At 35.5% G+C, this 26,537-nt stretch overlaps 1 protein-coding gene across 6 annotated transcripts; it reads right to left on the minus strand.

The window, feature by feature from the left end:
* On the minus strand, positions 1-25,337 carry LOC149492825 (uncharacterized). Of its 6 annotated transcripts, none has more exons than XM_089716043.1 (23): positions 25,179-25,337; positions 24,484-24,775; positions 24,272-24,340; positions 23,565-23,702; positions 23,358-23,475; positions 22,904-22,977; positions 22,595-22,690; positions 22,064-22,232; positions 21,766-21,908; positions 21,608-21,694; positions 21,273-21,458; positions 20,485-20,652; positions 19,504-19,624; positions 19,325-19,394; positions 14,364-14,451; positions 14,162-14,282; positions 13,212-13,405; positions 13,006-13,114; positions 6,707-6,862; positions 6,100-6,202; positions 5,598-5,771; positions 2,592-2,737; positions 1-410 (listed from the first exon to the last, which is right to left on the minus strand). In XM_089716043.1, the coding sequence occupies exons 1-23, from the start codon at positions 25,295-25,297 to the stop codon at positions 217-219; spliced, it is 3,135 nt and encodes a 1,044-aa protein (XP_089572169.1). In that variant the 5' UTR covers positions 25,298-25,337; the 3' UTR covers positions 1-216. The 6 variants fall into 6 exon arrangements, 4 of the variants coding, with proteins under 4 accessions (XP_089572169.1, XP_089572170.1, XP_089572168.1 ...); XM_089716044.1 differs by having other exon boundaries at positions 6,776-6,862; positions 22,895-22,977; XM_089716042.1 differs by having other exon boundaries at positions 22,895-22,977.
* Positions 25,338-26,537: the final 1,200 nt, after the last annotated feature.

Below are 26,537 nucleotides of genomic sequence, written 5' to 3' on the forward strand. Positions count from 1 at the left end.
TGAACAAAGCAATACAAATAAATTATTTAGATTAAAGATTGGCAAAAGATAATATTAGAAATCCGATTTCTGTCAAAGCATCCCTAAGTAAATCTCCAAAAGTTCCTCCAGCATACATTACTCTCTGTTTTACCCATTTCTGGTTTGCATAATACAGTCCTAAGTTGCATCACTTTATTAGGCGTAATATATACAGTCCTACGTACAACTAAGTAACTAAGAGGTTCCTCTAACCTCATATTGATGGGAAATTCTGAGAGGAGATTGGCTTGAAACAGCCCTGTCTTCAGACCATAGCTCCAAATTAACAGTCCCAGTGCCCCAATGGATGTAACACTTGAACACCTCGCTAGTGTTAAAGTGATTGACTAACCCGACACCCAAACATTTATCAACAAGCATCCATTCTCCTGAAGTGGGAAACGCAGAAAAAAGTCTAACAGTATTAACAACATCATTTCAAAAATCATCCATTTTTTTGTCATTCATGGAAGTTCTATTATTAAGAGAATTCCAGCTTGCAAGAAGAAAAAGCGGTAGCGGAGGAAGGGAAACATCAAATATTGATCCGTACAAACAAAAGAATTGAAGGGAAAAAAAAAAAAAATACTATTAAGCACTTCTCCAAAGTTGTAAAGCTGCAATTAATAATAGACGACTTGATGCCTGAAATTAGTTTTACTTGTTTGATGGCAATAATAGGTTTCACCATTTCTTCGCATTTGCTCTATTGACTGACTAAGACAACTACTATAGGACCCTAGTGTATATATGAACTGCAATTTCACATTTAACTAATTTTGACCATTGTATCAGTATATATAAGAAATGAGAAAAGGATCAGCAGCACATCGCATTTATATACATTTTATGCCAGGAATTTCAGCCTCTAATGTAGCAGTCTAGCAATGTTAATGGCATAATACTAGCAGTCAAAGGCCTTGAAAACGGCTGGAAATATAATCACCTAGTTGAACCTTATCATAAGTGGGAACAACTCATGTAGTTTCTATATATGATTTACAACTTTCTGTGTAGAGGAGGCTCTTTCAGTGAGTCTAGGAACTCATGTTGAGCATTTTGAGTTGCAGGTTGGCAGCCATCATCTTTACTTGGGATTATTGTAATTTTAATCTCTATAATTATGGTGAATTTACCAATTTTGTTTTAGCCTTATGCATGTAGATCTAATTCAAGAAAAGTGAACTATTTGTATATATCATTTTGATTATTTTCTGTTTTTTTGAAATTTTAATTTTCCAATGCAATTAAATTTTGCACTTTTTGAAGTTGCTGATCAGATGATTAGGTAGCATCAGATATTGTTTCACAAGCTAATACATGGAATTTGGTAATTAAATCATGCATGTAACCGAAAAGCATTTCTGTTCAGATGCTTGAGTAAATTAGAAAATGTCACAATGCACAGATACACACATAGGCTCATGCACATAATTTTTGAGGTCTCAAAAGTAAAAAGGCAGGGACGAAAAAAAAAAAAAAAAAAAAGAAGAAGAAAAGTCAGATTTGATAAGTTGAAGCATGGATACAGACAGACACAAATGCAGAACACATCATAAATACAACTTCACATGGACATACCAATACAGCTATTTCAAAAATTAGTACACAACATGGGAGGGACACAATAATAAAAAATTTATTTCATTATATTTTTTATAAGCAGTATATAACTGTATTTAAAAAATAAGCCAAAATTAAAAATAAATTTAACACACTCAACCATAATTTTAACATATTTATCAATAAAATCCATAATAAATTCAAAACTTAAAAATCTAATACATCATAAATATTATTGGTGAAAGAGCACTGTTGAAAGTTAATTTTTTTCATATTTAGCTCATATTATTCCTTACAGCTTTAAAAATTTCAAACTAATGAAAACAAGATTATCTTAAAAAAGCGTTTTATGATAATTTTGCTATTCCAGCTGTGTATATATAATTTGGACTATAAAGCCATGTCTGATACATGTGGAATACGTGTCAGACAAGTGTTGTCAGACACTTCAGCAGAACAAAAGTGTTTGTGCTTTATAGTAAATGCATCACACAGATAACTTTGCATACAATGAATGCAAATTTAAGTTCATTAAGAAAATGAGACTGAGGAACATGGATTTTCAAGCTGAATATAATGCATCAGCAAATAAATTCCCACAACCCCAAACAAACAGAACATCATCAAGGAAGACAACTCTAAGTGACAAGAATGAAATCCATGATCAATTAGAGAAGCATTTACCCTGGGACATATAGTTCGTACATGTAAACTAATTTCATAAAAGGCATGACGGGTGTTAACAAATCCATGAATGGAGCCCCATTTGTTGTCCAACAAAGAACTAGGTAACTTAACAGGGAAATTGTTTTAGCCAAATTTGTTCAGACCTTTTGCTTTATGTGTTTTTTTTTTTATATTTTTTTCATTGCAATTCTTCTGTTTCACATATGTTTTTTCACTTTTTTATTGTAGTAAAAAAAATTAAATTAAATTTATAGAAGCAAAGAATAGGAAAAGACAGATGAAGAAGACAGGCACCTACTAAAATAAAGGGAAGCAAATACCATTTGGAAGAAGATTCCCTTGATAAAATTGATCCCCAGATTCAGGCCAAATTTCATGCTTTGATCCATCAATGGAAGTGAAAGAGACAAAAGTGTCCATGGGATGCAACAGGGTAAAGGTCGGATGTACTCTCAAGCAAACAAGCCTACATCACAACATTAACAACAACAAAGAGGTAAGAATCAACATTTATTTTTCACACAATAAAATAAAAATTGATCAGAAGAAAGAAGAAAATGTAGCATGCAAGAGAAGCAACCAAGGAAGAAGAAACTAAAGACAACTCATGATCAAATATGACTGAAATGAAATATCTCAATTACCATCTCAAAGAGACAATAAGATGTACTGAATTAAATGAACTGCAGAATGTAGCTGCATAATAAGTACCAAGAACTGTGCATAGCAGATTGTCATACACTTTCATCTGCCATTGTCCTGACCAACTCCAAATGCACAATAAATGACATATACTAAAACTTAGTTGGCGCACACCAAGGCATAGCCTAGTGATAAGTGCATATACGACCTGGGAATAGATCCAGGTTTGAATCCCTCACCGCAATACTCAAAAAAAAACACTTATTTACCAACAAGGTATTGGTTGAGGTGGTTAGCGACTTCAATCCATGTAAGGGTGAAACCACAAGTTCGATCCCTGGAAGTGCACTTTGCTGGGAGGGCCAAAAACCTTTACGTAAGCGTACTTTGCAGGGAGGGACAAAAAGCCTTTACGCTAGACGGTTCGAGGGGGATTAAACCTCCTGGTTATAATAAAAAAAAAAACACTTTGTTGGCATTTGCTTCCAGAATGTATTTCATCTTCAAGAGTCAACAGGAATATGATGTCAAGGTATAAAATGTTAACGAACGTATTATTGTTTATTAATGATTAAAAATTTTGAGGAATACATCATTACCATATTTGAATAAAGCTATAGTTGAATTAAATCTTTCAAAATTTCGATAGGTATGCTTATTCATTTAAACTACTTTTACCTAAAGGCAAATGAAAAAATGTTAAACTTTGTGCACTATTCCAGTATTTTTCAATCCTATTAATTCTATCAATTGTAGAGATAAGTTTTCGATATTGAAAATAATTGTGGCCAATCCAATAAAGTCGTTGTAGGTTCAATTAGGGGAAAAAAACATTTTTTCTTAAAAATTTTCTTTTTCATATATAATTCTTGTTTCTTTATCAATCATTGCTTTATAATATGCGAAAGGAAAATAAAAGAACAATATTTTTTTATGTATTAGCATTGTGAAAAAATAAAGGGAAAAAAAAAACAAACGTTTAGGTTCTTTTGCATCTCTTTCTGACATGGGTTCTATTCAGTGCACCTCTACCATCAATTCAAATTTTGTTCACCTTTTTATCTGTTAGTTCTATTATAAAAGCTCTTAATTGTAAAGTTGTGTTTTTCCTATTTATTATGTTTTGCATAATCTGAGAACAGGGAAACGATTGGCTTTGGTAGATTGCAAGATGATCTAAATCTCCTTGAAAAGAGTAGCAATTGGCTAGCTCCAAGTGTATCCTGAGCACTGTAAGGAAGTAGTAGTGGTACTAGTCAAGAAGTAATTATGTAGAATAAGCGATTAGGACATCCCTTTGTCGTTCTGAAAAAAATTATATCCTAACTTGTTTGGCCAGTGTCAATTAGAATCCCTAGTTTGTGATGCTTGTGAACTTGCTAAACATGCAAGGAACACTTATGTTTCCCATAATAATAAAAGTTATATTCCTTTCACAACTATTCAATCTGATATATGTGGACTACTCCTATTTCATTATCTAAAAAGAGGTGGTTAGTTACCTTCATTGATTATTGTATTAAATTAACTTGGGTTTATTTGTTTAAAACAAAAAACGAAAGTGTTCTCTTGCTCCATGGTTATCAAAAACATATAAACATATTGCTACGAATCTGTTGATACTGCAAGTTGAGTTGTTGGATTTATCCATGGTAATCAAAATCACAATTAAAATCGTACGAGTTCATGATCCCAATTGCCTAAAATGTGTTCACTTGCAAAATTGCAAATTACAAAAATCGTTATGACGTCATGAAATGACTTCAAAAATTGATGAAATAGTTAAAATCACAAATTGCTTCCCATGGAATTTTAGAAAAACACCAAGTCTCTGTGAAAATGCAATGCAAATTAGAATCTAATAGCAGATATATTTCGGGCTCTAAAACACTAAGTCTCCATGAAAGAATCAATGTCAATTACCTTATCAGAGAAGATCGAAGAAATCAAGAGAAAAATAGAGATAAAGAAGATATACAAGCTTTTGTTTTTGATCCTTAGAATTGGTGTGAAAAACCCTAACTTTTCTGTAAGAGAAAAGAAGAGAGAGATTTAGAAGAGAAGAGATGGAGACTTAGGTCATGAATCATAAGAAAAGAAAAGAGATAGGGACTCAGAAAGGTCGTGAGATGGAATTCAAAAGAGACAAAAAGTTTGACCTTTTCCCAGTTGCTTTTAAGGGAGTTTTATGGATTTAAAGAGATGGGTGAGCTGTCTAATAATGATTCAATGGGACTAATTGCCCCTTGAAGCATATGCACCCTTATTCATGACCAATTTATTTGACAGCTATACAATGGTCCAATTATAGGTCGAGCCACCAAGCACAAACTTTGGGTTTTTTACGATATGACTTTTCTAAATTAAAATTCAATTAGAAATTTTTATCATATAATAATTTTTTACTATTTTGATTTAAGTGATAATTAATAATTTTTATTTTAGGCGTGTTTATAAAATCTTCTGATTTCACGATTCAATTTTACAATTTGATTTTCTAGACCCTCTACCTATTCTGCTTAGAAAAGCGATTTTAACAACCTTGGATTGATTAATATTGCAGGTTGGACAATAGGCAAAATGAATGTATTTTCACCATCCTTACACTCAATCTATTCCGAATTATTAAGTATCACCAGAAATCATTAGCAAAGATATTAAAAATAAATCTCTTTTGGTCTAACCTGGAAAATCCACCAGAACCAGCTCCAACCCTACGGGCTATAATGCCAGAATAAATATGGACAACCTTTGGATCATCTTTTTTAATAGATATCTGTCGTTGAAGAACCAATCCTCCACCAATATCACCTTCCAGTATAAGAGATTCCACCTCTCCTGCATGCTCAAGATCCCGCCTACCCAGAAATAATTTAATTTCTGTAAACTCAAGTCCATAGCAAGCACATAAACAGAAGTGATAGTAGCAGAAATTAAAGTTCCTTTCAAGTATAAACAACCATTAAGAAATTGCAAAGCTCTGACCCTTCCAGGGTATAATAGATTCCTATGATTCCTGAACCTTTGTGGTTCAGGCTGTGGTAAGTATAATTATCTCCAGTGGAGATGGGGTGAAAATTGGACAGCAAGATCTCAGTTTCATAGGAGAAAGATTGCAAAACTACAACTGTGTAAGGAGAAACAAAAGCTTAGCAACACCAGCTTAGCACATCTCGACCCACTTACTCAATGACATTGTATTCCTCTGAGCATCCTGCAGACCGGTACTCCATGCCACTATATTCTTCATATCCATCAACCTCAATCCTGCTATGCAGCCACTGTATTCCTGTGATTGATCATCAAGAAAATAGAAATCATATATTGCATAACTAAATAGCAGAAGGACACAAGAAATTCTCACTTTTATCTTCTCAAAATTCATGAAGCCCCCTAAATGAATCAGCAATAAACCCCCTAAATAAATCCGAAATATCCCTCTTTAAACCTTTGAAAGAGACAAAAATACATTTTCCTTAAATTGTATCTTTGCATCCATTATATGAGTTCTACTAAGAGATGTTAGCCAACCTTCTCCTTGTGTTTGTCTCCTTTTTCCATTTTTTTTGGTATATAAAAACGATATTGATTATTGAACAGAATTTAGCTGACGAAATGGTAAAATTTATTTATTCCAGAAAGAAAGTATGCTTTTGGTAGGGCCTCAACAAATTGTACTTCCGAGTGCTCCATTTTGATAGGTTATAATTGGGTAATGACCAAAGAATTGTATAATGTGATCTCAAAGGGCTAATGGTATTGTGGATCATATAAAGAGAATTATAATCAGTACGTGATGGAAGATGCTCCATGGAAATAATTCTCCCCCCAATCCAGGGAACTATTTTTAAAATCCAATCACCACTTTTCAATTCAACTGGTACTCTCGAAAGTTCTGCTCCCTTGGGTCCAGAAACCTCTTCAACATCTGGAATATGCCTAGAGCTTTCTGCATTTAACAATTTAACAATGAGTAAAGAGCTTCACATTCCTATTAAAATCACATATGATATAAAGAACCATGTGAATTTCAGAACTTATAAGTAAATTTAAGCATATAGGAAATAAATTTGCTAAATAACCTACTATAAAAGTTGAATGCAAGAGAGTCGTAGCTGTTTTGCACACTTATTTTAACAACGGAAAAAACTAGAAAATAGACATAAAGAGGACAACTCCAAATGGCCTAGCAAAAGCTCAGTCAAAATTGTGTAGTAAGAACAGTTGACACTCATCATTTCTGAGGCATGTTTATCCACAATAATGTGAGTTTCCAACTCCCCTTTCACCAAATTAAATTTTGCAAATTTACATATTGAAGCAATATATTACTTTTAAAATTTTTCCAATTTCCTGATCTTCGAATTTCAGCTGATTAACAATTTAGTTTATGCTTTACTTTCAATTACATCCTTAAAATTCTGAACAAAATTCCGATTCAGCACAGGCACCAAATTTTCATCTATTAACAGCAGTTAACAGTAAATTCAAACCCAAAATCTATGAACTGTAGAAACCACATTTAATTTTATCCCAAGCCCAAGAAAGCAACATACAACCATACCAAAAAGTAAATCTTGTAGCTAAAAGAAAATCCAAGGGACAATAATTGAAAAAGGAGACAAGAAAAAGAGGCAGCTTTCAACTATGAATTCAAACCAAACCTGCTCATTTTGTAGAAATTAAAGGAAAGAATATGTTTTATTTCTTTCAATTGTGACATATTTTCAACCTCTACTCCACTATATATATACAAAAAATTGTTCCAATATAGGAAGTAATCTAAATAGGAATAACATTAAACTAGGAAACATAATCTTTACACTAATTCGAAATAAACCTAAACTAGGAAACACAATATTTACTTTAATCACAAAGATTTCAACACTCCCCCTCAAGTTGGTGCATAGATATTACTCATGCCCAACTTGCAAACTAAAGGATCAAACAACTTGCTAGGCAAACCCTTTGTGAAAAACATCAGCTAGTTGCTCTTTTGAAGCTATATAGGAGACGCTTATAAAACCTTCAACTATCTTCTCTTTTATAAAGTGACGATCAATCTCTATGTGCTTAGTTCGATCATGCTGGACTGGATTGTTCATAATACTGATGGCTGCTTTACTATCACAAAATAAGGATATATTTGTTGTTTCAACCAACTTTAACTCTTCCATTAATCTGCGCAACCATAGAAGTTCACAGATTCTCTATGCCATAGCTCTATACTCAGCTTCTGCACTGGACCTTGCAACAACAGCCTGCTTCTTGCTTCTCCATGTGACCAGGTTTCCTCCAACAAAAACACAATAACCTGAGGTTGATCTCCTGTCATCAAGGGAACTAGTCCAATACGCATCTGTATAGCCTGTTATTGTTAAATGGCCATGTTTAGAAAATAAAAGTCCTCTACCTGGAGCTGATTTTAAATATCTCAGAATCCGATGCACTGCTTCTAAATGAGACTCCCGAGGGTCATGCATGTACTGACTCACTAAACTTACAGCATAGGCAATATCTGGTCTAGTATGGGCAAGGTAAATCAACCTCCCAACCAATCTCTGATACCTGCCAATGTCAACTGAACTTCCCACTCCAGCTTGAAGCTTATGATTAGCTTCAATAGGTGATTCTGCAGGTTTACATCCCAATATACCAGTTTCTTTAAGGAGATCAAGGATATACTTTCTCTGAGAAATAAAAATCCCTTTTTCTGACCTAGCAACTTCTATCCCAAGGAAATATCTCAACTTTCTCAAATCCTAAGCTCAAACTCCCTAGCTAACAAATTTCTCAAGTGAGTCATTTCTTCTTCATTATTTCTATTCATCACTATATCATCAACATAGACAATAAGCAACGTGATCTTACCTTCATGATGTTTAATGAATAAAGTATGATCAGCATCGCTCTGAATATACCCAAAGGAAAGCATAGCTTTACTAAATCTTCCAAACCATGCTCTTGGTGATTGTTTTAGCCCATATAATGACTTCTTCAGCTTGCAAACTTTTCCTCTGGTTTTGTCATCATCAAATCCAGGAGGAATCTCCATATACACCTCTTCTTTCAAATCACCATGTAGAAAAGCATTTTTAACATCAAATTGATGTAACTCCCAGTCAAGATTGACTGCACAAGACAACAAAATTCTGATTGTGTTCATCTTGGCTACAGGGGCAAATGTTTCCTGATAATCAGCACCATAGGTCTGGCTGAATCCTCTGGCTACCAATCTAGCCTTGTACCTCTCAATTGAACCTTCTGCCCTATGTTTAACTGTGAACACCCATTTACATCCAATTGGCTTCTTTCCTGGTGGAGGAGTTACAAGATCCCATGTCTCATTTTTTGCCAAAGCTCTCATCTCCTCAACCATTGCAGCCTTCCATTTTGAATCCTGTAATGCCTCTTGCCAATCCTGCGGTATAGAAACAGAAGAAACAGACAAAACAAAGGCTCTATAGGAAGGGGACAGAGCATTATAAGAGATGAAATGGGAGATGGGATGTTTAGTGCATGTTCTAACTCCTTTTCTAAGAGAAATAGGGATATCAAGGTCATTGTCAGAAGGACTGGAATCAAGATTAGGATCAGAATCAACAGGAATTAAAGAAGACTCACCAAGTTCTTGTTCTTCTGTATCTTCAGGGACTGAAATTGGAGAGGACGGTTGATCAGAGGTCTCATGCTCCATGGTTGTATCTGTATTAGTCCGCCGTGTGTAGGTTTTCAAATCAGGTCTATCCAATCTTCCTAGAGATTTGGGTAGTTGCTCTCTCTTACTATCTATGTCTATAGGAATCTCCCCCTGGAAAGAAATGTCATCCATCACCTCTTCCAGCTGATATTTCTCCCCTTGAAGAGGTGACTGGGAAGAAAAATAAGATTCAAACTCCCGAAAGGTAACATCCATACTCACAAAGTATTTCTTGGAAGAACGATGATAACACTTGTATCCTTTTTGAGTAGTAGAGTAAACGACAAACACACACTTCAAGGCTCTAGGATCTAATTTGCTGAGACCATTCTGATGAACAAAGCAAACACATCCAAAGACTTTAGGAGGTACAATATAAGAGTTTTTTTTCTTGAAGAACCTCTAATGGAGTTTTAAAATTCAAAGTACGAAGAGGCATACAATTGATAAGGTAAGCAGCAGTCAAAATAGCATCCCCAAAATATGGTTTGGGAAGATTCATAGTGAACATAAGGGACCTAGCTAATTCCAGTAAATGCCTATTTTTCCTTTCCGCTACTCCATTTTGAGCACTAGTATTGACACAACTAGTCTGATGGCTAATACCATTAGAATCTAAATAGGTACGAAAATCTGCATTCATGTATTCAGTACCATTATCAGTTCTTAGGATTTTAACATGCGCATCAAACTGAGTACAAATCATTTTATGGAAATTCTGAAAACACGAAAAAACTTCATTTTTTGTTTTCATCAAATAAACCCAAGTCAATCTAATGCAACAATCAATAAAGGTCACAAACCATCTACAACCAGAAAGAGAGACAGTTTTAGTAGGACCCCAAACATCAGAATGAATAGTAGCAAAAGAAATCAAATTTTTATTATTAATCGGAGAATAAGAATGCCTGGTGTGTTTGGCAAGTTCACAAGCATCACATACTAATGAATTAAAATCACATTTAGCAGACAAAGTGGGAAATAAACGTCCTAAAACAGAAAAAGAGGGATGTCCTAATCTCCTATGCCATTGAATAACTTCATCGGAAGGATTTCTAGAAGTTCCTAACAAAGCTTGACTTGTACCCGAATTTGAAAAACGACAAACGTCATCCAACAGATACAGTCCATCGCGCAAGCTACCACTGCCAATCATTCTCCCCGTGTTCAGTTCCTAAAATATACAATGAGTCGGGTAGAAAGTTACTTTGCAATTAAGTGCTTTTGTGAGTAAGCTGACAGATAACAGATTAATGGGAAATCTGGGAACATGAAGAACATGGGAGAGTTTAATATTGGAAGTACAGTCAATAGAACCTGTGCCAGCAATTGGTACTAAGGAGCCATCCGCAATGCGAATTTTGTCTATGCCTTTATATTTAAAATATGTGAGGAAATGTTTTCTAGAGCCTGTTGTATGTTTATTTGCTCCAGAAATCTATAACTCAAGAGGGCCTTGCAATTTTTGCAAGAAAGGTAAGGAAAGCATTACCTGAATTAAAAAAATTGAAGGCCGTAGTCTGAGTTAAGGACGAATCAAGCTGTGACAATAATCGTTTCAGGGACTGAATCTCCTTATCAGAAAAGCTTCCAGCAGTAGATGGTTCCTCAGATAAAGCTCCACTATCAGATATGTGTGCCTATGGTCTAGAAGAACTGACTCGCTTTCCTCCACGCCCTTTAGTTGGGCGTCCATGTAATTTCCAGCAGAACTCCTTAGTGTGTCTGTTCTTACCGCAATAGTCACAAAATAATTGATCTCTATCTGAAGAACTGTTCTTTACAGCCTGGATATGTTCTCTTGCAGAATTAGCAATCAACCCTGCTTTGTCAATGGTAGATCTGTGAACCATAGCGTTCCTCCTAGTCTCCTCTTGCTGTACAAATGAGTATGCTTGTCGTAAGGATGGAAAAGGATCTCGTCCAAGAACTTGGACTCGAATCTGATCATACTCGTTATTTAGGCCAGCGAGAAAATCATACACACGTTCTACTTCAATCAACTTCTGAACTTGAGTCGCATCATCAGTACATCTTGCTTGAAAGTCTTGATAATAATCTAGTTCCTGCCATAACCCACTGAGTTCAGCAAAATACTGAGCGATGGTCAGATCTCCCTGCTTGGTTTCATGAACTTTCTATCGCAATTCATACCTCTGAGCATAGTTTCCAGTTTGTGAATACGTCTGTGAAGCAGCATCCCATATCTTCTTAGCTGAATCAAGAAGCAAATATCCTCAAGAAATAATTGGCTGCATAGAATTTATTAACCAAGACATAATAAGAGAATTCTCAGATTTCCATTTGTTAAAACCCGAATCTGTCGAAACTGGATTAGTCGCTCCACCATCAAGGTATCCTTGCAAACCTCTTGCTTCAATAAATAATAAACAAGACCGAGACCAAGCTAGGTAGTTTGTTGCATCTAACTTCACTGGACTAATCTGAAGTGAGGGACTCTCCGAGTGAAAACTTATATCCACCTTCTTTCCGTCGCCCATACTGTCAGATTAAAAAAAAAAAAAAAAAAATTCAAACAACAGTGTGAAGAACCAACAGCGGTAGAAATACACCGAAAAAAAACGGAAAAAATTCCAAACGCAAAACTGGTGCTGAAGAACAGTAGGGGAAAATAGCCACAACAAGTCGAGCTCGTCGGAACAAGAAATGTCGACGGAGCTTCGCCGGAAACAGCCGCACGCGCCGGCGCGTGAAGAACGGCCGAAATCTTCTGGAGGCGCGTGTGCACACGCACGTGGTCGGACGGCGACGCGGCTTGGACGGAGGGCCGATCGGCGGTCCCTCTTCCTTCTGAGCTGGGCAGTGACGGCCAACTCCCACTCCCGGCGGTACTGTGTGTATCTCAGCCCTATTTCAAACCGAAACCGTTGCCGATAAATTCACGGCAATGGCTCTAATACCATGTAGAAATTAAAGGAAAGAATATGTTTTATTTCTTTCAATTGTGATATATTTTCAACCTCTACTCCACTATATATATACAAAAAATTGATCCAATATAGGAAGTAATCTAAATAGGAATAACCCTAAACTAGGAAACATAATCTTTACACTAATTAGGAATAAACCTAAACTAGGAAACACAATATTTACTTTAATCACAAAGATTTCAACAAATATACTAATAGCAAATCATGAAATTAAAAAAAAAAGACTAACTTATAACAAATTAGAAAGTACAGAAATTAAAATAGGGTTTGGCCAATTGAATTAAAGCATACGATGAAATGAATCAGAACTTCACACTACATATAGTAAGAGTGTAAGACTACAATAGACATTGATCAAGTTACATGCGTGTAAATCCACACAGAGGAGGAAAAGGGGCGGAAGGGAGCTGCAGGTTAACAGCCCTACAAGAGAAATATTACCTAAACGACTCTTGTGTTGTTTCTCACAAGTGGATATCATCTCAGAAACATCAAGTTCTGAAGGCATTGTTATTTGCACAATTTCTCCATCTATGCCCCATGAATCAACCTGTTTAGGAACATATTAAATAAGTTCTGCAAAATAAATATTTCCAATGGTATAATGCTAATCCTAAGCCAATATCACATGAGTACAAAGGATGTACCATTGCACCTCCACCAAGCAATAACTGCACATGTACACGTCTTTTGGGCCTCTTCCAAACCCCTTCTGTTTTGGAAACTCTAACAGTAACAACTGAAGATTGAAGTTCGGCAACATAGTGTGTGAATAGGTAGCCACCTTTGGTGAATTCATATCCATCACCAGCATCTTCAAATAGTACACCTTTAGCTTTTCCTGCAGATCAGAAGAAGGGATTCACACAACCCTTTTCCTTTTTTTATGTTATTGTGTATGTATTAAGATCTGTGACCTCCCCACCAGATCCTAAGAAACTTGGTTTTAAAGCCCAAGGTCTCTAATTAATGCTACTGTATGGAAGTATCCAGAAACTCAGTTCAATATAGAGTTACTCGTGGTTAAACTCAATTCACTGTTTAAGATATTAATTATGCTATTTGCAATCACGTATCAAAAAGTTCATGCATGTTCTCGAAAAGCTTCAAGTCAAATTCTTGAACCGCATGTAAATTAACCCAATTGACACAACATTCTCCAAGCTGAATCATTGTCTATGATTTATATGTACAAGTCAGAGGTTGAAATTCAACCATTACAAGTTAATGACCAAACTCAGATGTTCCCAGCTCATAATATTATATCACTCCTTTTCGACACTTCAATATCAATAAGCTGTACCAAATATACACCATAATCATGTTCTCCAAGGAAACACATAGGTTTATGCTTGTTGATTTTTATGCTGCACACCAGTCCCTCATGTTTGTTATTTCATGGCTGTATCAGTATCTTAACCAGCGATAAGTCTTTCTAATTATTCTTGGGATAAATGCAGATCATAAACACAGGTGCAAGCAAAAGATCAAACTTCATCGAGCAGCCCTAAATTCAGTAATGTTTAAACTTATAATTATCCCTTCAAATGAAAATGTTGAATATATGCTTCATAAAGAATAATGTCTATCAAATTACCATACTCATCTAAGGCTACGAGGAGTGTTAAGTCATCTGACAAATTAGCTTCACCAACATGCTGATGAGGTGGACCCGAAGGAATTATTGATCCACCTCGCAAATATAAATTTGGTAAATCCTGTTAAACATGATTTCAATACAGTCAGGGGCAAGTAAGAATACAAATTCAGAAAGAAGCATGATAAGGTGTGTTAGATACCGGATGTGAATCATCAAAATCAAATCTCAACCAGATTCCTTTGGGCAAAGTCTGAGTCATCTTGTCCATCCCCTGGTCAGGAATTGTGCTACAGCAGATGAAAAGAACTTCAGTACAATTGCATGAGCATAGCACAAAATGGGTCTCCCCAAACAAACAGCTCTCTTTTCCAAACTCAAATTAGAAATTTGCAACTTTAATGGATATTAAACAACAGGAAATGTTCTTTTTCATACAAAACCAAAAAAAAAAAAAAGATCTTGAGATTGGAACCTATAAACATAACCGTAAAGAAGAGGTCATTAAAGTTGTGATCTCTGCATCATGCTGCATGATGGGCATGGATACATAGACCATTCTAATATCAGCCTCGTAGAAAAGAACCAACTTTTAACATCCTTTTGTACATCAATTGTGTTCAAAGACCAAAGTTCAGCTCTATATGCTAACTAAACTATGTTAACCATGGAACAGGCATTTGAGGGTGGGTGATGCGGAACCCCAAGAATTGAGTCTTGACACCCCAAATCAGATTTGATATAAAAACCCTAAATCCCAAATTAGGAATTTCTTCTTGGATGGAATTGCGGATCTTGACCCAATACTCAACTAGAAGTATGAACCATAGATATCAAGGTGAAAGGATGAATGTCACAAAGATTAATTATCGTTAATAAGTTCGAAAGCATGTTCAATGAAGAACCAAAAAGAATTTGCCTCTCTTCAAATAAAATGAATAAACTGAAATCTGTCTTAATCATCTCCTTACAATACTGAAAACTAAGTGTTTATAAGCTAAGAAACCCTAAAAATTAAATAAAACATAAAGCTCAATATAAATATGCCCAATTGTGCTAATTAAAATATAAAACTAATTTAAAGACTCAAGCCCACATGTTTGGACCATGTTAATTAGCATTGAATCTTCTTTTAGGTCCATCTCTTCATGATCACCATAAGCTTGTTGTTTTTCCATTATTCAACACGCATCAGTGGGTTTCAATGAAGGAATAATATTTGTTTAATGTTGGTTGAAAATATATAGGATCTACAAAAAAGTAGCTCGGTATCAAGCAAAAAGTCTATGGAAACTGCAGTCAATATAAATAGCTATTATTTTAGAATATCTAACCATCATCACTTGTCATCCATATGCATATATCCACTTGCAACTGGATACAACCAACTAATTCTCATCAAAGATTTTCAAGCATGATATCCAATAGCAAGGCTATAAATGAGCCAAGCTGTTTGAAACTTAGCCTGAAAATGGGTCATTCAATAAGCTTAATAAGCCAAAAACTCGAGCCTAGCTCATTCAATAATAGAGCTTAGCTCAAGCGTTCAAATGAGACTTGTGAGTTGACTCATGAGCCTCACTATCAAGCTAAAGAGACTTTAAATAAGCTTGAACTTGGCTCGAACTCCACAGTTTTTTTAAACTATAAATTGCAAAAGAGTTGAGCTTGAGCTCAATTTTTCTAGCTCAATCTGAGCTCAAGCCAAGGTTGAGCTCAAGTACAGATTAACAAGGTGAACTAGAGCTCAACAGAACTCACTTCAACTCTGCATACCCTACCAACAGCTACACCAAAGATTCCTTGATACTGAAAAGGTTTTCTTTTATCAAGTCAAAAGGTGAAGTAGCTTCCTCCATGAATAGACATGCCTTTGCAAGAATTTTATCAGAACTGATTACATGTGCTTGATCAGCAAGGTGCTTTATTGATGATACGTTGTGTTAAGGAAAATCAATACAGTGCAAGTATTCCTAATTAGTTCCTAAGTATATTCCTAATTAGTTTATGATTTGTATTCCTAAATAGCTAGGTAGCCTAGGAATTCCTTATATATAAACCTATGTAATTGATTGATGAGATACAAGAAATACAACTAGGAAGCCTTCCCGCAACTTCCCTTACAAGAAGCCACTGCCACCCTAGGAAGCCTTTCTAGGGTTAGTATTTTGTCTCACCACCCACCTCAGCACATTATCCGACGATCAGCGCATCCTCAGAATCCGATCATCGGATTCTCAGTGAGTGGCCCCTACGCCCCACCTCTATCTTCCTTCCCGGTTCACATGCTAGCCCTTGAAGGCACATCCGGTGGAATTTTTCACTCCAGTTCCTCTCTCTAACATCGAAGAGAGACGTGCAACCCGGTGAGTTGCATCGTCATTCTTGGACTTATTCAGTAGGTTTGTTTGCTGCAAATCTGTTGCAGCTGTGTCGGGCAGTCTTCTGCTACTAGTGTTGCTTTAATTTGCTAAGGAAACCTATTTTTCCTTTGGTGCGACAATTGGTTTAGGTAATTTTCGATGATTTTCTAGTGGTTCCTCATTGCATTAATTTGTTTTTTCCATCTCCTGTGCATCAACCACCTTCTCCGGCGTCGACCTATTGAGAGCAGAGCAACCCCAGTGAGTTACGTTGTATTCTTGGCCTTCAGTGGTGTGCTCCATTTGCCAGATTTTCCTTTGCTGCATTTATGAATATTTGCGCTGCTGGGCTTCCTCTTTGAGGCATCGATTATGGAAGCTTGAAACAGCCCTGTGAGTTGTTTTCTGATTCAGTGAGATTTGTTTCTAAGTTCCCCTTGAAATAGCCCTGTGAGTTGTTTTTTGGTTCAGTGAGACTTGTTTCAACAACCCAAGTGTATGCTGTCTTGATTCTGCTATTCGACAACCCAAGTGCCTTTTCTTGATTCTACTACTACTATTTGGTTTGGGATTTTTTTTATCACAATTATGAAGTGGGTATAGTTGCTAAGTATGACATTGTGCTTTGCTGAAAGTAGTTTGTAAGAAGTTGAGCATGATTAACATCTATGCTCCAGCTTAAGGGAGAGTATTAAGGAAAATCAATATAGTACACGTACTCCTAATTAGGTTATGATTTGTATTCCTAAATAGCTAGGTAGCCTAGGAATTCCTCGTATATAAACCTATGTAATCGATTGATGAGATACAAGAAATACAACTACAATATTTTTCTTAACACATTGTTCAAGGTCTTGGAATTTTTTTGTTTAAACCAAAATGGAATTGGTGAAATCGGTTAACTAAAGTTTTAGAAAATGGACTCTACTACTTCAGCTAATTGATTTTCAGCCTTCTCACTTCTCCAAACTTACAATTATTTTGCCAAGAAAAACAAAACTCTCTACCGTCATTTCTCAATTTGAAATTGAGGACAATCCCAACACTATTGTACACTTCATAGTTATAAATGCTAGTACACTACCACACAAAAATTAGAACACAATAACCAACTACTAAAGGGGAGAGAGGGTCCACAATTTTAAATGTGAAACATGAGTGGGTGAATGCAAGATAAAGATAATAAAAAGGCGTCACAAGTGACAGAGAGATGAGTTAGACAGCTGTGAAGAGTTATAGAAAAGTCTAGAACAGTATATAAATAGGGCAAAATAAGCAAAAAACAATGAAAAAGAAAACAGGGGCACAATAGCAGAAAACTAGGGTAAACGAACAACAATCTGCATGAATAACTAATCAGTGGATTCCTATGGGAAGGAAAAAGATGAAATAAATCAGCCAATCAAGTAGGGATGACATCTTTGTGGTTAAAACAAGGCAAGGAACTGATACTAAAGTGCTAATCAAAATTAGCTCAATTTTTTGGTAAATTAATGGATTATTAAATTGAAACACATAACCGAACAACAATCTGCATGAATAACTAATCAGTGGATTCCTATGGGAAGGAAAAAGATGAAATAAATCAGCCAATCAAGTAGGGATGACATCTTTGTGGTTAAAACAAGGCAAGGAACTGATACTAAAGTGCTAATCAAAATTAGCTCAATTTTTTGGTAAATTAATGGATTATTAAATTGAAACACATAACCAAACATCAAAACTAACAAGTGCTTAATTAATTAATCCTGTTAAAGTCCATGGGCCCACACACATAAGCTTATAAGTGAGCGAGAGTTGAAACCCAGTTGCAGAAAACCAATTTCAGACTTTTGATTACACAAAAGGAATTTCAGACTTTGGATCCTTCTCTTTTGGATGCTTATTTCCAGACCATTTCAAAGTCAAATTCTTTCCGACCAAGAGGAGTTGATGCAACTCCTATTCCTAGAGATTTTAGGAGTACTTATTTTAGGAAAAGAAAGTAGAGATTGTAGTGCTTTGTGATTGCATATTCCTACGTATATTAGGATTCCCACTCCTAACATTCTTTAGAACTATTTAAACACTTCGCATTGTAATTAGACTTTGATATGAGAATTATTTTAGCATAATACAATTGAGAATTAGTTTCTCTCTTCCTTAATGATTTGTCCCTTGTTTGCCTTTATTCTTTTTGGTTCTACATCATTTGTAATAAGTTCATACTCATTCCATTATAAGTTCTCTAGTTATTATATTATTATTTCACGTGGATTCATCCCCCAACAAATTTCTTCAATTAGATTTTTGAATCCTAGTTGTCCTTCAATCAGTCATAACGTGTAGGTGGGGAAAGGGGAAAAAGAGGCAATTACCAAATGATGACAATGGCAAGTAGGACCTTCGAAAGGCAATTTAGGAAACAGGACATCCTATTTTGCATGAAGTGAGGACTCTCGGTCATCAGATGCACAAGCCTTCATTTCCAACTTAAAATCTAACCATTCCACCGCAGACCAGTCCTCTCACGCAACTAATAATAATAATTAGAAGAAAAGGTTATAAACCACTTCCCATTGTGAGTGATGATATTAGGCCCCTCAAGTACATACAAGTTTGTAATTGCATCATAATCTGTTGACTTAGAGGATTTTTTGGAATTCTTGTTTTCTTTACTTTATTGTAAATTTCCTATATAGTTGAAGTTTTATGTGTATATATACACCTTGATTTAAATCACAATTGGAAAAGAGAACAAATCCTGTTTCTACAAATCAAAATAATCTATCAAATTATCTCGGGATAAAGAGAACAAAACCTTGCGTGGATAAGAAGTGGACCCAATAAGAAGGAATTTTCAAGCGTTCTTAAGCTCAGATCTTTAGAATCTGCATAAGCCAATTTATGTTCACCTATCAGTATTAACTATTGAAAAGAATTTATGTTATCAAAAGTCCTTTAAATAGCAATATATTGTTAAAGAGCACATGATCATACCAGCAAAAAAAGTAGGAGTTACTACCGGACTACCCGTAGTGTGAGCAACATAAAACAGTGTGTATATGTGTGGTATCAGGCGATAACGTCTCTTTAGAGCAACACGGCAAACTTCTTCACACTAATGAAATTGAATTTAGTTCATAATGAAGGTAACAACATAATAGGATAAGGAACCCAAACTTAGAAGGTGATAGAGAAAATTTAGAAAGAGACAAAAATATGAATAGAAACATCAATATATCATTTCTATCTACTAATTCATTCATAACAAGGATTAATTATGAGCCAGTGCAAGGCTATTGAATCACTGGTTTTGGCATGATCAGCTTAGGGTACAGCCCATCAAGAACAAAAGTTCCCCAACTCTTGACCTTGTTTAACAGACAACGTGCAACTCAATCTTTGAACATTAATCAGTAACAAGCCTTTTCCATATCAAGACAACCTCACTAGACGCCTTAAAACAATGCCATGTGGCATGAGATTAACGATGCTCAAGCCTCATGGTTTCTCTATAGATACCCCAGTCAGTTATTGTTTTGGAGGACCTTGAAACTCACCCTCACTACCTACTTCTTTCTCTCTCTAGCCTCATGAATTTATATATATTCTTTAGCTACATCAAAGCGCAACATCCCCTTTTTCACTTCATAAATTCTTATCTCAATTATCAATACAAGACAGTCCAAGAGGGCATCACCTTTCTAGTTCTTAGGTCACATCATGCACAAGGTCCATTAACCTTGCCCATCCTTCCTCTCATGCCTCTTCCTAGCCAGTTCATTTCTTGTTGTGCAAAGCATCATGCACTAAACCTCTGCTTCTCTATACTCTTGTCCTATGAACCTCCATCTACATTACAATATGCAAGCACGTGATATCATCACACATATCAACTTTGGGCTCCACTCAATTAAAATGGAAAGTTTATATATCATTTTGGTAGCTATTATGAAATTGCTAGTTCATTGGACAAACCTCTTCCCCAAAAGACCATGGCTCATGGTCAGAACTGCCAATTTCAGAGTGTCCACGGCAGAAAGGAAACATTGCGCCTACACCCATCCACCTACCAAACAACTTGGGCGTTGCATTTCCTCCAACTCCACCAATATCAGGCCCTGAAAGTGGCTGACCACTGAGTCCCTGTTCATAAATTAAAAACAAAAAATCAGGGCCAATAATTATGTGGCAAGAGGTAAATTCAAAATAAATTTTACTTGTTTAAGTAATTTATTTCTCTCTCTAGGGGAATAAAAAAAAGAAGCGTTTTGTTCCTTCAAACTCAAATTATGACATTAGAAATACTGAGGTTCAATTATGAATTCAAGAGAAGAAGGAAGAACTTGTGAAGATAAAGGGGGTTACTTTAAGGAAAACAAGGTCAGCAATTTGCTTATTATCATGAATAGGTTAGAATTCTGGGTCGAGCTTTGTTCAATGGTGCTCTTCGATTTCCTTGGGTCTGTGTGGAGAGGTAGAGCCAGAACAAAGCATTTGGAGGGGCTCTAGTTTTAGAGTTCTGTACAAGGAGTTGAGGAAAGCATCGCTTTGGCAGTTTTGTGGGCTACAAGGATGCGGCAGAATTTAGGAGAACTTGAGAATCTAGAAAATTTGGAGAGATTAAAAGAAGTGGGTGCGAGGGAGCATACAGTTCATTGTTTTCCTTGGGTAATTTTGTCAATAGCCTTCAAGTATGACTTCATACCTCTGGTGGAGCATTAAAGTCTCCAACTTTCCATCCAGTGTTTACCAAAATTACTTACCAATTGAAGTACCATGGCGATAGACATGTGCAGATGCTCCCAATTTGAAAGATTATCTCCTGTCCGTGTTGCAGCATACCTTTGGCTACCAATATATCCAGCTCTAGTGAGAACAAAGGGACGCTTGTTTTCATTAGCTAATTTCATGCCTTCAAATGTTGATCTTGCCATCAGCATGCCATACACCTAAAGCAAGGACTTCGATTTCAGAAATTGTCTGGTTTTCGATATAAAAAATAAATAAAACAATCACCACATTGAACTGTCCCTAAATTACATTAACAGAAATCATTCTGCCATTAAAAAATTACAAAAGTCAGGCTCAAGATGAATACATTGTGATAGTATGAGTGATCTTGACATCCTCCAAGTTCACCATCGCCTCGATGAATATTGCTTTCAGGCATCGTCTTAGTTACTGTCTGAAAAGTAAAATAATAAGCCAGGTGGCGCTGCAGAAATTGCAAGCACTGAGAATAGACACGGTAATCACCTTAAAAATGGCTGGCTCATTCATATCATTCCATATGCCATCAACACCATTTGAAATAAAATCTTTAACCAAATTAGCCCACCAAGAGCGAACTTTTGACTGAGTGAAGTCTGGAAAAACACAAGGTCCAGGCCACACCTCTCCTGAAAATGGGTAATTAAAAACAATGACAATAGTTTTTCTTTTTTTTTTTTTTCCTTTTGCTTTTTCTTTTTTTTTTTTTCTTCAATCCCGGAGCAAAGGCTGGGAGAAGGCAAGAAAACTAAAGTTAACTACTCATGCGAGACTGAAAACACACCAATAAAAGGTCTTCCATCTGCTCTTTGAATCCAATAATCATTTTCAGAACCACTATCATATACCGAATAGCCCTCTTCACATTTGATACCAGGGTCAAGCATCCAAATTGCTTTAAATCCACTGTCATGGAGATCTTTCACCAAAGATTGAGGATCTGGAAAACATTCCTGAAACAATTCATAATGAAATCTTCCTATCAAAATTGAGAATCATGAAATTATCAAACAAAAGGCAATCTATCCATGCCAAAAACCCTTCATTCAGAAGACATTAAAGACAGAAAATAATGAAGTTGTAAAGCTCAGTAATAAATGCATATTATTAACTGCTGATAATATCTCCGTATTCCACTGTTTCTCCTATAAATAAAAATTTAGGAGGGTTAGTTTGCTTCCTTTAAAGACTTGAATACTTCAGTGTCATTGTATTTGCATCCCTAGACTTACACTGTTATGTAGGAAGGCAGGTTTCACTTTCTGAGTACAGGTTGCAATAAATTTAATATCCGAAGGATCTAAGAGAAGCATACCTGGTCAAATGTGAAACAGCGAAAACCATCCATGTAGTCAATGTCCATCCATATGACATCACATGGTATATCCTTCTCCCTAAATGTTCTGGCAATCTTGTAAAGACAAATGCAACCATCAAAGGACCCATAGTGCAAGAAATAGAAAAGACTTTGAGAATGAGAAATAATAAAAACTGTATTTCCACAGTTAAAACGGTATAGCTTGAGATCCCAAAGTGTTCAACATGCCATAAGACGGTATAGTTGAGATCCCAAAGTGCTTAACACGTCAACTGCGTAAATGCATCAAAATCATACCGCACGAACCCTCTTATCGGAATCATAGCTCCAACGGCATTGGTGATATCCCAGGGACCACTTTGGAGGCATAAAAACAGTTCCTAACCACAGGTTTTAAGCATAAATTACTAACACAAATAAAAAAATTAGAAAAAAAAAATAAACAAATAGATTTCACCCAAAGGCTACCTGGGTACTGATTTAATTATTTAACCCATAAGGTAATATATACCACATAAATAACAGTTTTGTGTCTTCTACCATTGGTTATAAATGGCATGATCTTTGTCCAAGATGATGGTAGGAATTGAAACTATGAACCACCACCTAGGTCAAAATCCATCACATAAGCTATATATTGTATGTAGAATAAAATATTAACATAGTGTAAGACCAAAGCTGACACAACATGCACACAAAAATATCATCAAAAGACAGAATAGATTAACAAAGAAAAATCTGGAATGGTCAAGAAAATTACCAATAGCTCGGGATAAAGATTTAAGAACATCTGTAGGTGAAGCAAAAGGACCAAATGTAATGATAGGATACAATGCTGGAGCAATGAACTGAATTCTTGACTCTTTCCTCAGATCAATCTGTTTAATATGTTTGGCAGTAAATTAGGTAAATATATAAGCACTTCATTAAAGATTTTAAAACAGTTGCATAATAAATGTAACATTACCTCACAGCGACGAGTGGTGTCAGCAAGAACCCCCAGTGCCTCTCCATTTGGAAGAACAGCTAGCACCCAAGGATGCGATTGGTACAAAGATGTCGTTCCACGGCCGTAACCCCATGCAACTGTATTCCAAGTGAAAACCTGCATTTTTGAAACGAAACTGCTGAAATTTAGATGTTGCGAGCCATAGCATTACTAATTTGGTTTTTATTTGAAAGTCTAAATTTCTCTGATGAATAAGGGAAGGGATTTCTGGAGCTTGTGATCCTGGGAATCTATAAGGATTTGGTTTGAGAACTCTATACGAGTTTGATGCCTCTAATCCAACAGGTAGAGGTAAAGATTAGAAAACTTTTGAACTAAAATACGCACTCCAGGGTTTATTTGTATGGTTGTTCTAGCTGTGTGGTTATCAGATTTTTGCAATTATTACACACATATACAAACTTGTGCAAAAAGCAAGAGTTTTTGAGTCTATGGAAGTTTGGAGTTATGAGTGAGGATCAAAACTTTCACAAGTTAATAAATGATCACAATTTACAAATTTTACTCCGCATGCCTGTATATATAGACCAATAAATATGGGTTAACTGCTTATAAACATAAACAAAGAAAGAGGGCTAACTGCAAAAAGAAAACATTGTTAGAGCTGCTTGTGAGCAACTTGTTACTTGATGTTTTTGGTATTGACATGAGAAACAATGACTTACTCTCTTCCCTGTCCGCTCGAGTGGTCCACTAACTTCTCCAGTTCCATAAAAGGAGGTACCATTGGGAAACTAGACCAGAAAAAAGGACATTCACATTAAAGATGCTGTGAAGAAGAAAAATAAAACTAAAACCAAACGAGGTTCCAAAAAAGAAACCAACAAAATTTAACTAGTAACTGGGTACAAATATGAAAAATCTATGAATATCTCACCTCAAGTTTAACAATCAGCTTGCCTAGAAGACATTCAAAAGTAGGTATATATAAAGGAACAGAATGATTGTTGATTGGTGTATCCCTATCTCTAGTATTGATAAATGAAATACTAGGACATGCAGCAAGTCTATCATCACCAAAACAATCAAATCGGAAAATTCCATCCTCCAATATAGGCTCAAAAATCATATCCCCCGAGATGACATCAGAAGTTACTGTCTTCTTTTCATGATCAGCCATTCTAGAAACCAACAATGTCAACTTCGTATCGAGTCTCTTCTTTCTGATTCTGCAAACAAGAATTTAATTCGAACTACCAAAATAAATTAGAAATTGTACAAAAATCAGCCAAAGTTAATTCAACCAAACAAATTGATCAATCCCAAAATTAGAAAGAAATAAAGAGAGAGAGGGATGATAAATAGAAACACATGAAATAGAGTGTACATTCTACCTTACTGGCTGCATGGTTATGGAATTGAACTTACATTTTCAGAAATTAAAATCAAAATCAAAATGCATAAATAAATTGCAGACACTTGAAAGCAATCAATTAATCAATAACCAAAAAATGACAAATTAAAATAAAAAAGGAATCAAAATAAGAATCCGAATGCAGAAACAGTTGACACACGAATAAATATTGCACTTTTAGAAACTTGAAAGCAATCAATAAAAAAAAGGGAGAGAACCTGGATGATCGAAAACGAGAAAGTGGAGTAAGAGTGAAAAGCGAGCGAGTAGGAGAAGCAAGCTTATAATGGCTGAGGAATAAGAATGGCAGTCCTTGTCCAGGCAGTACTTGTTCCATTGAAATCCTGTTAAACTGCTTATTTATTTATTTATTTATTTATTTATTTATTATTTTCGTTCTATCTTGCCAGTTAAAGTGAGAAAGACGAGAAGTTTGGTGGGAAAGTTTGCATATCCACGTGGCGTCTCTTTGTTTTTTTGGATGAGGCTGAGATATTCATATTCCTCACTATGGGCTCTGTTCTGCCCGTGCCCGTTTGGTTTTGAATGCTAGCATTTAGTGGGTTCGGTAACGAGTTGTAATAACGAAATCAAAGTTATTTATACCATTAACGTAATCAAACGCACAATTTTGAAGCGATATTTTTGTTATGGACCTTTAGAAACGAAAATTTTTGTTTTGTTTACCAATATTTTAATATATAAATTTAACAATGTACTTTGACAATTTTTTATAATATCTTAAAATAATTATGCCTCTCATTAAAATAAATTAATTCACTTTACATTTTTACATTTTATTTTATCCATGCCAAAATTAAAGTGCATTGTTGTAATGGATCCCGAGGAATTAGGAGCCACAAACAATATAAGGGCATTTAAGTAATTTCACAATAAACATATAATGAGCTTCTCTTGTCTAATTGCAATTTCCGTCCTAGTGATTAGCTACTTCTAGCATCTTATAGGTCTTTTTGTTGTGGGATCCCTCCAACTTGTGGGACCCGCACACATTTGAAAATAACAAAAAGAAGAAAATGAGTGGTTGTGGAACCTACATAATTTTGAACAAAGAAAAAAAAAAGGGGCACATTTTTTTTTTGTTGTTCAAAAATTGGCAGCAAAGCAATTCAAAGGTTGGCATGCAACTTTGACAAAGATGGAGAGCCGTGAATGAATTATACACGGCTCTCTCGTAACCTCTCCTATAAATAGAGGTAGTGAATCCCTCTTCAATGTACAAAAACATAGAATAGGAATACACAATTGAGTGTAGACAATTATGGAAAAATTCTTAAAATTGGGAAAGAGAGAAAATAGTGAGAATTATAATTTTTGGGGTGTTTTTTGGAAAACACTTAGAGTGCCACTATTTTTGTAATCTCTTTTGTACCTACTATTTTTAGTGGAAGAATTATTCGGAGTTTTTGTCCTGTGGACGTAGCCCATAACCGTTGAAGGGTAAACCACGTAAATCTCAGTATTTTTATTTTTCATCTGGCATTTACGGTAATTATTTAATTTTTACCGTAGTTATTATTTCTGGTGGATTCGATCGTCAATATCCAATACGAAAT

This window comes from Jatropha curcas, chromosome 11 (genome assembly GCF_041381405.1).
Source record: "Jatropha curcas cultivar XTBG-Jc1 chromosome 11, XTBG_Jcur_1.0, whole genome shotgun sequence".
Classification (NCBI taxonomy): domain Eukaryota; kingdom Viridiplantae; phylum Streptophyta; class Magnoliopsida; order Malpighiales; family Euphorbiaceae; genus Jatropha; species Jatropha curcas.